Raw genomic sequence first — 13,459 nt, forward strand, 5'->3', positions numbered from 1 at the left:
GATCGCCTTCTACGAGGAGGTGAGCTCACAGCTGGACCGGGGAGAGTCAGTGGATGTTGTATACCTTGACTTCTCCAAAGCGTTTGATACCGTGCCACACAAAAGGTTGGTATATAAAATGAGAATGCTTGGTCTGGGGGATAATGTGTGCAAGTGGGTAAATAGCTGGCTGAGTGATAGAAAGCAGAGGGTGGTTATCAATGGAGTAAGCTCAGGGTGTGTCAGGGTTACTAGCGGGGTGCCTCAAGGGGCTGTCTTGGGCCCTATATTATTTAATATATTTATTAATGATCTAGTGGAAGGGTTGCATAGTAAAATAGCAATATTTGCAGATGATACTAAACTTTGTAAAGTAGTTAATACAGATGAGGATAGGGCACAGCTACAGGAGGATTTAGATAAATTGGGGAGTTGGGCCAAAAAATGGCAAATGGGGTTCAATGCCGATAAATGTAAGGTCATGCACATAGGAAAGAAAAACAGCAGTCACCCATACATATTAAATGGGAAACCGTTGGGGAAATCTGACATGGAGAAGGACCTGGGCGTCTTGGTTAACAGCAAATTAAATTTGAGTGCCCAGTGTCAGGCAGCAGCTGCGAAGGCAAATAGAGTCATGGCATGCATCAGAAGAGGAATAGGGGCATATGATGAGAACATTGTTCTTCCTCTGTATAAAGCGCTGGTAAGGCCGCACTTAGAATATTGTGCACAGTTCTGGGCTCCGGTGCTCAGGAAAGACATATTGGAGCTAGAGAGGGTACAAAGGAGGGCGACTAAGGTAATAAAGGGAATGGAGGGATTAGAATACCCAGAGAGGTTGTCAAAATTAGGCCTATTTACGTTGGAAAAGAGAAGGCTTAGGGGAGACCTCATAAACATGTATAAATACATCAGGGGGCAGTACAGAGATCTCTCCCATGACCTGTTTATACCAAGGATGGTGACAAAGACGAGGGGGCATACTATGCGTCTGGAGGAAAGGAGGTTCCTGCACCAGCATAGAAGGGGATTCTTTACGGTCAGAGCCGTGAGACTCTGGAACTCTCTGGGAGAGGAAGTGGTGATGTCCAACTCACTTAATGAGTTCAAGAGAGGCCTGGACGCCTTTCTTGAGAACAATAAAATTACATCTTATGCTTAGGGATAGTTAATTAATCCAGGGATTTAATCTGACTGCCAGATTGGAGTCGGGAAGTGAATTTTTCCTCAATGATGTAAATTGGCCTATACCGCATGTTTATTTTTTTGCCTTCCCCTGGATCAACGCTGCGGAATAGCTGCAGTGCACAAGAAATAGGCTGAACTGGATGGACGCTTGTCTTTTTTCTGCCTTATAAACTATGTAAGTAAGGAAATCCTGAAAACATGAACTGCTGGTGAGCCTTGAGGACTAGAGTTGGGGAACACTGTTCTGTCACAGTACTCACTGGTAACTCAAGACTGTCTTTGATCATCCTGGAGCAGATCATTGGCTGAGCCTTTGCCATTCTGGCTATTCTTTGATCCATTTGAATGGTAGTCTTCCGTTTTCTTCCACGTCTCTCTGGTGCTTTCAATTTTAAAGCATTGGAGATCATTTTAGCTGAACAGCCTATCATTGTCTGCACTTCTTTGTAAGTTTTACCCTCTCCAATCAACTTTTTAATCAAAGTACGCTGTTCTTCTGAACAATGTCTCGAACGACCTATATTTCTTACGCTTTCAAGGAGAAATGCATGTACAACATGTGCTGGCGTCACCCTTAAATAAGGGCCACCTGATTCACACCTGTTCCTTCACAGAATAATTGACCTCACTAACTGAACTCCACACTGCTATTATTTTGAACCCCCCCCCCCACCCTCTTTCAATTAATTATTCAAATACACAGACTCAAAAACAAGCAGATCATGAATGCCGAGTCTGTCGGTTTTCTTACAATCTACTACACCAGCTGGGAAATTTTTGACATGTGGTAATAGAATTTATACCAAAGATAGTGATTAATCTGGTTAGTTATATTGGACTGCTATTATTTTGAACACTAGTGTATATAAAACGCTAAAAAAAACAAAAAACATATGAACAGCAAAGTGATTTTACATCAGAAATCAATAAGGAAGAGCCTTTCAAGTGTTGAATTGATTTTTGCAATGTTTGGAGTGGACTAGCTCAAAAAACTTAATGTACACATACCCTGAAGTGCCTCAAATGTGCCCATTGATTAAAATCATGTTATGGTCTGGGTCATGGGATAAGCACATGACAGCTTCTAGATATGGGAAAGACCCTACTATGGAGTCCTAAAACAGAGGAGCGCTGGGTGTGTAGGATTGCTCCTAATAGATGGTCAGTATCTTGGCATCGCTGTCTTATGGCACAGGTACATTAGTGAACATGTCAGGTATCTAACCATTTTTATAAGCAAGTAGTTTATTAAATCAGATCAGATTTTATTTATTTGAAACCTAAAGCAAATTTTCAAAGCTACAAAACATGAGGGCATGGGGACAATGAATTTATACTTTTTGACACAACCTACTAAAACAGATTACAGGAAGGTAAAAAAAAAAAAAAGGAAAAAAAAAATACTACTGCCAGCAGATCATATACACAATTGTGTGACTCCTAGCACAAAATGGTTCCTTTTATAGGAAATTAATCACAGTCAACGGGATATTTTACAATATAAAACAGTGACAAATTCTACAGATGCAATTGCCCATAAGTATACACATGCATTCACAAAAAAAATGTAGGAATGCTGCCGTACAGGACTTTTTTTATCGCCTTTTTTCAAATTTATTTCATTTTCTTAATATGACTTCTCAGGCACAGAGAAAAAAAATTCCATTAAATGACGTCTTCATAAAAAAAGAAGAAATTAAAAAAAAAAAAAGAGCAAGAGTGATGTTGTGTCAGTGTTTGCTTTTCTTTGACTTTTTGTGAGATCTGTGAGGGGATCTGGATTGGGACCTGGACTTTTTCACAGACTTTTTTGGAGACCGGGAACGTGATCTTCTAGATCTTTTAGGTGTTCGAGAGCCTGAAGGTGACCTGAAATAGAAACATTCACACACATTAATCAGAGCATTACAACACAATCATTTCAGAATTTTAACCTCTTCAGGACAAAGCTCATTTGGACCATGTGGAGAGGACTTGTAGCCATATGAGACCTTGGCTTTGCAGGGTCAAGTTGTATTATGAAATACAGATAATGTATTTAAAAGCATATTAATGTTTTTTGTTTTTTACAATTCCGCTATCTTTTGGGGGTTTGAGTGCAGAATAAATTACATGCCTGTGAAAGTCCTTTAAACATGAAGCCAATAAAAGCAAATCATCCTATTGACTTGTGTCTGAGACATCGAGTTAGAAGTATCGATATTTTACCTTTTTCCTTTTTTACTGACGTCTCTGGGAGAGTCCTTATGAGAGGACCTAGATCGCGAGTTATCCTTGTGCGACCTTTCAGACCGTTCGGATTTTGGTGAAGGGGATTTGCCTCGTTTACTGCTGCTGCTACGTGATGGACTAGGTGTTCCACTGTGACGTCTTTTCCTATACGGCATAAATGTAAGCAGTAATAGTAAATGTCAGCAAATACTCCATAATGTTCGTCCGTTTACAACACAGAGAAAGAAAAAATATTAATCCTAGAGGACAGCCTTCAGCATAGTCCTGTTAGAAGACTGATGCATCATCTCACATTGAGGCACCATGGATCAAGTCCTAACAGTACTTGGCTTAGTAATAAAGAACAATTAAAGGTGGTTGTTCACTACTAGAAAACCCTCTTGATCTAAATGTTTGGCCCCGATAAAATAAAAATACATATACTCACCTCCCATGCTGGAGCAGTTCCTGCGGTGCCAGCACTCGCGGTCCCATGGAGGAAGTCCGGGCTGCAGCTGATCTCGCACTTCCTCTTCATGTTCAATCCGTAGGTAGGCGGGGACAGTGATGCCAATGCTGATAGGGCACCGGGCATCACGTGTCCTTCCACCGCACCAGAGCTCCGGGACCGCGAGTGATGACACTGCTGGAACGACGCAAGCACGGGAGGGAAGCATAGGCTTTATTTTATCGGGGCCAAACAGTTCAAAAAGGGGTTGTCCTAGTACTATTAGAGAGGCATAATGTAGGGGCAAAGCTAATGAATATGGACGACTACATAGCAGCTGGTTTACTAGTCCTCTAGCCCAGTAAGTAACATACCACTGGAATCAGGGTCTGTCTACATTATGCTGCTCTCAAATTAGGTAGCAAAAACCTGGTCAATGGTTTCCTTTAATATGTTGTTTTTATCATCTAACAAAATGCAAGTGAATGAACAAAAGAGAAATCTAAATCAAAATCAATATTTGGTATGACCACCCTTTGCCTTCAAAACAGCATCAATTGTTCTAGATACACTTGCAAAAAGGCAGGGATTTTGTAAGATTATAGTCAGGTGTATGAGTAATACATTATACCAAACAAACACACTATAACTATCATCAATTTCATATATTGGCTGAAACACAGTCATTAATAGAAACAGACAGCATGTGTAGGAAGCTTAAAACTGGGTGAGGAACAACCAAAGTTCTGCTACAAAGGTGAGGTTATGGTAGACAGATTGATTTCATGGGTCATAAACCATTGCAAGACTGAGCACAGCAACAAAACACAAGGTAGTTATACTGCATCAGCAAGGTCTCTCCCAGGCAAAGATTTCTAAACAGTCTGGGGGTTCAAGATATGCTGGTCAAGCTACTTTGAAGAATTACCAAGAAATGGGCATCGTTGAGGACTGTAGATGCAGTGATGGACTAAGGAAACTTAGTGCAGTAGATGAAAGACACATCATGCTTACTTCCCATTGAAATCAGAAGATGTCAGCAAACAGCTCATAACTGGCAACAAATAGTGAGACCAAGCTACAGTCATCTATGGTTTGAAGAAGTCTGGCCATAAGTGGCCTTCATGGAAGAATTGAGGCCAAAAAACATTGACACGGAAACAAGGTCAAATGACTCAACTATGCATGAAAGCATAAGAACATACAAAAATGGCAGTAGGTGCTCTAGACTGAGGAGTCAAAATGTGAATTATTTTGTTGTCACAGAAGGCAGTTTTTGTCTGATGAAAGGCTGTAGAACGGTACAATTATATGTGTTTTCAGGCAACATTGAAACATGGTGGGTGTTCTTGGAAAGTTTGGGGCTGGATTTCAGCAAATTAATTTGGGGATCATTTCTTTCATTTGACTACATAGAGCCACACATTATTATAGCAGTCATGGCAAATATTGATTTGATTTAAATTTCTCTTCATTCACTTCGCATTTTGTTAATAAACTACTAACTTCTATTTATTAAATCATCTTCACTTTACTGATTCTTTTCCACTCCTGCACAGTACTGTGTAAGAGAAGCAGCAAATGGGAAACTATTGGAGATTATGTTATTTACTTTACTAGCAATGCAGTTTAGAAGTTTTCATACACTGCGTGCACTTTCCATAAGACATCTCTTGTATCTTTACCCACCTCTCTTTTCTGGTTGGTGTAGAGTCATCTTTCTCTTTCTTCTCTTTTGATCGATAATCAAACTTTTCTTTATCCTTCTTATCTCTGTCTCTTTCTCTCTCCATTTCTTTTTCTCTCTCCTGTTAGACATTACAATCATGTTAGTTTTACTTTTAACCACTGCCACCTTGTGGTACCGTAAGCTATATCCTCATCTTTAGTCATTACTACGAAAGAGACAGAATATTGGTGAAATAACCTAAACGAAGAAGCCATGACTTTCCCTGATAGGATCCACAATGGCACAGCATGCACATAAAGCTGTTATTGTATACTAGACAATTTGTTTTAGAGAATAAAACCGGAGAGATCAATGACGGGAGCACATTTCCATAATAATAGCTTCCTATCTGGAGTAATCAATTGGCCAGGGCATAAAAAAAGCTTCCCGTTTCACACAGATAATCAACGAGATCATAACTCTTGTAAGCTGAAAGACACGAGAGACCCCAAAGCCAGGTGGTTACCTGATAAGCCAGAGACTACAGGTGACCTATTGTTCCAGACACTCTACACCACGGCTGTGTCTCCACCATTACACTAATCCTGAATCTGATGCTCTCATGAACTCTGGGACTCGTCCATTCTACTCAAGTTCACTTGGACATTCTCCCCAAGGAACCAAATATGTGACGGCATATAAAACTAGGGGTCACGAGGCTACTGGGTACAATAAAAGGACGTTTTCAGCTAAATGAATGCACACTACCGAGCGGTAATATGATACTAAGCAGTTCAAGTATACCATTGGAAAAAGAACGGTGTAAGAATATAGAAAGGAAAACGTGAAGATTTTTTACATCGTAAGTCCAATAAGAAATATCAGATTAGCTACAGCTATAATCAGATAGGTCAAATGATACATGCAATATGTCAAAAACTGACGTACCCTCTGGAGCAGCTTGTCTCTATAATGCTCAACCTGCTCCTGAATACTCTGTCCGGACTTCTTTGGCCTTTTACCAGACTCGATTTCATCTTGGAACTTCATTACCTTTAGCTTAAAAAAGGAAAAAAGAAAAAAAGGGAATGGGGTGGAGCCTACATAATACAAAGATTATTCCATGCATCACATGAACACAGCTTCATTCAACACATCACTGTTGGTGAAAAATATGCATACTTTCCTTCCAATAGCAGCCCCCAATTTTATTTTATTTTTTACATAATATATAGGTCACAGATTTTAAAAAAATAACTATCAATGATATCCATATGTATTGATGTAAATTTCTTATGGTATGTGCACACATTTTTGCAGCAGAAAAATCTGCTGCAAATATTGAAGTGTTAGCAGGAAAAACATTGTGTAAAACATACAACGCTGAAAGAATTGACATGCTGCAGAGATTAAACTGTTTCACATCTGTTAGGAAAAAGAAGCAGCATGTGCATGAGATATCAGAAATCTCATTCACTTTACTGGTACTGTAAAACGCTGCAAAGAAACTGGTCAAAAAAGGTTATTTTGAAATAAAAAAAAAAAATCTGTGGCACGTGACACAGGCAAAAGGATACATAGCTAGAAATGTGATTCAATGACTAGGACTTGTTATCAATGCTACTTTTCACCAGATTGCAACAATGAAGCTAATGAAAGTAAAGGAAACTGGATGAAAGTGATCAAATCTATAGTGTGTTAAAAGTCGCAACATATCAGTGTGAAACCAGTGCACAGCTTTTACCAGTGTTGTTTTTTTTTTTTTTTTTTACTGACCTCAATTTCTCGAAGTTTGGCACGCTTCTCTTCACTCATTTCAGAGTACTTCATGGATTTGGAATCGGACATGTCATCTCGAATAGGGTTGGAGTAGTAGTGTTGGTCCTCTGACTTAGAACTTTGTGTGTCATCTTCATCCTCACTGTCTTCTTCTTGACTACAAAGTGGATTTAGACATAGTTATTTTCCTTTAGCACCCACAGATGGGGCTAATTTCAACAGCACACATCAAGTAGGTCATCTATCATCACAAACAATATAATAAAATGGTATTTTTGTACTTACCGTAAAACCCTTTCTCTGTGAATAGGGGACACCAGAGCAGGGGCATATGCCCTGGCTCTAGTGGGCTTGCACTAGAAAAAAAAAGCATTGCCTCTGCCTGGTGGGCTATGCCTTCTTCTCAGACACTAGGCAGCTCAGCTTAGTGTCAACAGCAGTAGAGCAACCCAAAACCAGTAAAAATTCTTTAACCAAAGATAACCAAGAACCAACATGAACTGAACCCAGGAAAGAAAAACAAATGGGGAACTGAAATGTATTGACAGAGGCCCAGGTGGCAGCTTCAAAGTCCTGAGCAATGAAAGCCAGATACCTGACTGCCCTTGTGGAATGAGATGTAACCGAAAAGGCTGAGATTTGTCATTGGTCTTGAAAGCTTCTACAATAGTCGACCTGATACATTTAAACGACATTGGCAGTCTTGGAGGCAGGTCCTTGTATGACCTGTTATGGATCACAAAAAGAATTGGAATTCCAGAAGGCTTCAAAATCTGATAGGCCTTAATCGAGCCACAACCAGATTCAGCCAATGAGGAGACTGCTGGCGGGGATCAACTGGAGACTGGAAAAGAGCAAGGATGATCAAGTTTCCATTTATATGGAAAGCAGAAACCACCTTTGAAAGAAATGAAGGTACGAGGAGGGGGGTACAGGATGAAAATGACCACATTGTTGTTCTTGGGTACTTTGAAAAGGTTAAAGTAGTATCCCTGGAAACGCTCAGAGCAGACATCATGGACAATTACATCTTAGATGATGGTTCGAAAAGAGAATGAGCTAGGTTAAGCCTTCAAATGGGACAAAGGAAATAAACCTATTTGAGGGCAGGGAGGTTAATTCAATTTTCCAACACAGAGATACCCTGACCCAGACATCATTAAAAGTGAGCCATCCAAATCAAGACATTCACCCTATCTGAAAGGGTGATACAAGAGGGGAAAGTACCTGAACAAGGACACAGCCGAACAATGCTCATCAGGAACTGAACAAGAACATAGATGACCGAGATTCTGGAGATTACTCTTGCCCCCAGAAGCATCCTTAATGATGTCATGTAGGCACTATCCAAAGAGCCTGTCTCATGCAAAGAGGAGCCAGGTAAGATCCTTTTTGTATGCTGGTCAGCAAATCAGAATCTGTGCCAAGTGGATCCTTGAACAGCCATGGAATTAGCAGCAGCATGGGCCACAAAGTGTGCTAACATAAGAAAAACCTGGCAATGGAGCATTGACTCATGCACCAAGTGAGAAGAGGAGAGGTCAAAAAGATCCTCCCAAGGGGCCTGGAAAATAAGCCCTGGTGGGGATGCTTAGCTCAGGCCAAAAAGGTCTTTATAACCCAGAACACAGTAAAAGCAGGATGTAAGGCAGAGTCTGCGCCAAGAAAGACGCTTTAATCAATCCTCTTGCCCAGCGGGTCTTTGTTGATGCCACATCAAAGTAGAGGAAGGTAGTGGGATCTTGAGAGTCAAGCTACATGGGGGTTCACTAAAGGAGATATGGACCATTTAGCAACTAATCATTTCGCAAAGGGAAAAAGTACCTCAAACATCTTAGAGGAAGGCATCAGCCTACCCCAGTGATTTCATGCCTTCGCTGCAAGATCAATGTCCTGATGGGGAAAAGTGATTTGATGCTTGTAGTGCAGCTAGAGGGAAATCACTTCCTGGGAAGGGGAAGTAGCTAGTCCATGACCTTCTGAAGGGTGTCCCTCAGTGCCCGATAAAAGTCTTGTATGGCTGAGATCAGCTTAGAATCCTGCTCACAGGTGCCCTAGGTTATTCATACTCGCCAAGGGAAGTGGTGTCATTGGCTGTAGCTGTTCCTGGATGATCCAGGGAAGCCAAAGAGGACCTGTGAGAAAAGATCTTACATCTCTTGTTACTTTGTCTGTGAGGAGGTGGAGTAGAGTAGACTCCTCAACCTTTACGCCACAGGCACTCACTGTGCAAGCAAACACTCATGGGATTGGGACAAGCACAAGTGAAAGACATTACCCATTCAGGGTGCTCAGTTTCTGAGAGGAATCAAAGGTGTCCTGGGTGGGCGGGATGTTAAGACACTAAGAAGGAGCACAGTTGATCGCAAGGAAAACATTTGTCGCATTGCGAACAATCGATGGAACCAGTGTGGTGGTGAGCTGCCTGTGGAGGATCTGTGTATTTCATACACTTGAGGAGGTATGAAGCAGCTGAATCTTCCGTTTGGAGGAATTCTGTGGAGAGGAAGTGTAGCAGGACAGGTGAAAAGAGAAAAAAGTGCATTCCCAGATGCAGGGACAGCCTAAAGCCAGGGGAAAAAAAGCCAGGAAAATAAAGCCCGTTTCCCAGTAAATAGCGCAAAAGTGCTCAAAGTAGGAGAAATAAAAATACACACAATCTCACCTTCCCCAAGCCAGGGAAGGGGATATATTGTCGATGGATGTAGCAGGCTGTCTTGGCCACAAAATTAAAGTTGGGGCCTAGCCACGAATAAAGCAGGGGCCTTGAGTAGGGAGGTTACCCAGTCACTGGAGGCAGAAAAAAAGTCCCATTGTTTAGAGGTTTTTTTTCTTTCTTTCTTTAATTTCCTGCGTCTGATGGCTGGGTACACTCATTAACTAACGCCCTGGCTTTATGCATGGCAAAGCCGCAACTTTAATTTGACAGATGAAGAACTCAGAGCGATAGCACATCCCTCTGGCCCGCCCTTGTATCCTATTACTGGTACCTCCTTCTCTGCCTCTCTGATCTCGCTCCTGAGGACTGCAGTGAAGCGGCGCAGGCACGCATGTGTGAGATCTGAGAGGCAGAGAAGGAGGTAATACAAGGGCAGGCCAGACAAGTGAAAGGAGTGTTTTTCTGGGCACAGCACCGCTCTCTCTCTTTTTTCCATACCCCGGGCGTCCCGGACGCCTGCAGCTTGCTTCACTTACACCTTCCCGGTGAGGCGCTCCCTCACCTAGTCACTGCAGTCCTCAGGAGCAAGATCAGAGAGGCAGAGAAGGAGGTACCAGTAATAGGATACAAGGGCAGGCCAGAGGGATGTGCTACCGCTCTGATAGTCTTGGAGACATGGAGAGCTGGGCAGGCAGGGAGAGCTGACCAATCCAAGCAGGATTTGTATACAACAATCAGCCAATCGCCGGTAAGGTTCATCACTTTAAAATTACCATATTGAAATCAAATCTGATTTTTTTTTTAATTTTTACCATATGTGCGTTAGAAGAGGGGTAGTCTTATACAGCGAGTATATCCCAAACTCTATATTTTAACTGGAAAAGTTGGGGGTCGTCTTATACACCCAGTCGTCTTATACTCCAGAAAATACGGTAATCTTTTTTTCTTCACTACCCAATGGTATAAAATTCTATGACACATCCATGGTGTAGAAGAATTCATTGAGAGGTATAGTTTGTAAAATGGGGTCACTTCTGGATAGGAGGGTGGTGGGGGGATTGGCTCTGTTCTTATGGCACCCACAAACCATAACAAAATCTGCACTATAATATGGCGCTCCTTCCCTTCTGCGCTTCCACTTCGCCTGGAAGTTGGCACACTCAGGAGAAAGTGCACAACAAACAGAGGTCCATTTTTTCATATTAGCCTTTATAAAAATTAAAAGCTTGGGGCAAAAAACATTTTAGCGGTAAAAATTTAATTATTCTTTCTTCACTGCCCAATTGTGAATCTGTGAGGCACATGTGGTGTCAACATGCTCACTACACCCCTAGATGAATTCATTGGGGGGTGTGGTTTGTAAAATGGGGTCCCTCATGGAGGGTTCCGCTGTTCTGGTACTTCGGGGGCTCTGCCAAAGTGACGTGGCACCCATTCCAGCAAAATCTGCACTCCAATATGGAGCGTCTTCCCTTTTGAGCTTTGCACTGTGCCTCAAAGGTAGTTTTTCACCACATATAGGGTATTGGCATACTCAGGAGAAATTGCGTAACAAATTGTACCGTTCATTTTCTCCTATTATCCCTTTTGAAAATTAAAAACTTGCTCCAAAGCAACATTTTAGTGGAAAGAATGGTAATTTTCCATTTACTCAGCCTAATGTTATATAATTCAGTGAATCGCATGAAGGTTAAAAATGCTCACTATACTCCTAGATGAATTCCTCAAGAGGTGTAATTTCCAAAATGAGGGTCACTTGTGGTTCACACTGTTTAGGCACATCAGGGGCTCTGCAAATGCGACATAGCATCCGCTAACTATTCCAGCCAATTTTGCACTCCAAAAGTCGAATGGTGCTCCTTTGCTTCCGAGCCCTGCCATGCGCCCAAACAGTAGTTTTCCACCACAGATGGGGTATCCGTGTGCTTAGAAGAAATTGCACAACAAATTGTATGGTCCATTGTCTCCTCATACCCTTGTGAAAATGCAGAATTTGGGGCTAAAACCATAAATTTTGTAGGAAAAAAATGAAAATTGTAATTTTTTCCCTTCCACATTGCTTTAATTCCTGTGAAGCACCTGAAGGGTTAATAAACGTCTCATTTGTAGTTTTGAGCAGTTTGAGGGATGGAGTTTTTAAAATTGTGTCACTTTTGGGTATTTTCTGTCATATAGGCCCCTCAAAGTAATTTCAAATGTGATGTGGTCCCTAAAAAAATTGATTTTTTAAATTTTGTTGGAAAATTGAGAAATTGCTGATCAACTTTTAGCTCTTCTAATTTCCTAAGAATAAAAAACTATGCTGATGTAAAGTAGACATGTGGTAAATGTCATTTATTAACTATGTTGTGTGATATAACAGTTTAAGGGCATAAAAATTGAAAGTTTGAAAATTGCTAAATTTTCGCCGAAATTCCTATATTTTCACAAATAAAAGCAAAAAATATTGGCCTACATTTACCATTAACAAAGTGCAATGTGTTGTGACAAAATCTCAGAATCACTGGGATCCTTTGAAGCGATCCAGTTATTACCAGATGAAGTGAGACTGGCCAGAACTGGAAGATTTGGCCTGGTCAGGAAGGTGAAAACAGACTCGGGGGTGAAGAGGTTAAAGAACTTTGTATTGGCTAGAATAAGTCATCACTATAGGAACAATTTGGGGGTGGAGATTTCAACCTCTGGAACACTGGAGACACAGGGCTAACTTGCCAAATAGCCCCCCTCATTTTCATGATTATAGGAGTTTTAAAATCTAGTGATATGCCTGCAGTTTACTGGATGGCTTTGGTACACTAGTTTGGAGAAGTAATACTCCAATTTAAAACCTATTATACAAACTCAGCTATAGGCCGGGTACAAACAGCTGTGCTAAAATTCGAGCCTGCCACATCCACAAAAGTGCGGATGTGATTAGCTCTTTATGCTCATCCCCATACTGGATGAGTGCTGGAGCTGCCAGTCATTGACATGCGTACTGCTCCAGTCTGTAAATCACATGGACCAAAGGATCGATTAGATCAGTGTGCTGTCTGTTGAGCACACGGACAGCACACTGACCGGATATACGGCCATCTTAACAAGCTCATAATCTCAAGTTTTATCCATTTGAAAACGGTCCAGTTATTTTTTGTTCCTTACTTTTGATTTTCTTCTTCGTCGGAGTCATCATGTTGATCAAACATCTCCCATTTAGATGTTGTTACAGCTAAAACAAAACAAAGGCACATCAAATAAGAACAAGTCAGATTAAATTATTACTATTTTACAGGGGTAGAAAGTTAGAATCCAATATCCTTAGGGAACTTCAAGTAGTAAATACACTAAAATACTAGAGATGATCAAACCTTCAGAAATAAATATGCTGCTTCATAGAATTATTTAAAAAAAAAAAAAAAAAAAAAGGACCAAAGGATCGATTAATTTGCAGTGAATCACAACATTTCAAAGCTTCCAATTGCCTTGAAAAGATTTGTGCAACACTGAGGTCTCCTAGGACTGTTGCCAACACCTTGGGCTCTTT

General features: G+C 41.0%; 1 protein-coding gene across 4 annotated transcripts in view; it reads right to left on the reverse strand.

Annotated features, from left to right (window-relative positions):
• Window positions 1-2,414: 2,414 nt before the first annotated feature.
• The window catches only part of U2SURP (U2 snRNP associated SURP domain containing), a 73,049-nt gene continuing 62,004 nt past the window's right edge, over window positions 2,415-13,459 (reverse strand). For all 4 annotated transcript variants that reach the window (XM_073674670.1, XM_073674669.1, XM_073674668.1 and 1 more), the window contains 6 exons: window positions 13,078-13,144; window positions 7,275-7,434; window positions 6,447-6,557; window positions 5,519-5,637; window positions 3,379-3,546; window positions 2,415-3,039 (listed from right to left, as the gene is read on the reverse strand). In XM_073674670.1, the coding sequence (XP_073530771.1) occupies window positions 2,901-3,039; window positions 3,379-3,546; window positions 5,519-5,637; window positions 6,447-6,557; window positions 7,275-7,434; window positions 13,078-13,144 (764 nt within the window). In that variant the 3' untranslated portion in view covers window positions 2,415-2,900. The remainder of the gene's footprint in view (window positions 3,040-3,378; window positions 3,547-5,518; window positions 5,638-6,446; window positions 6,558-7,274; window positions 7,435-13,077; window positions 13,145-13,459) is intronic.

The sequence above is a fragment of the Phyllobates terribilis genome, unplaced genomic scaffold (assembly GCF_046119375.1).
Source record: "Phyllobates terribilis strain yellow unplaced genomic scaffold, ASM4611937v1 Scaffold_3__8_contigs__length_932513732, whole genome shotgun sequence".
Lineage (NCBI taxonomy): Eukaryota > Metazoa > Chordata > Amphibia > Anura > Dendrobatidae > Phyllobates > Phyllobates terribilis.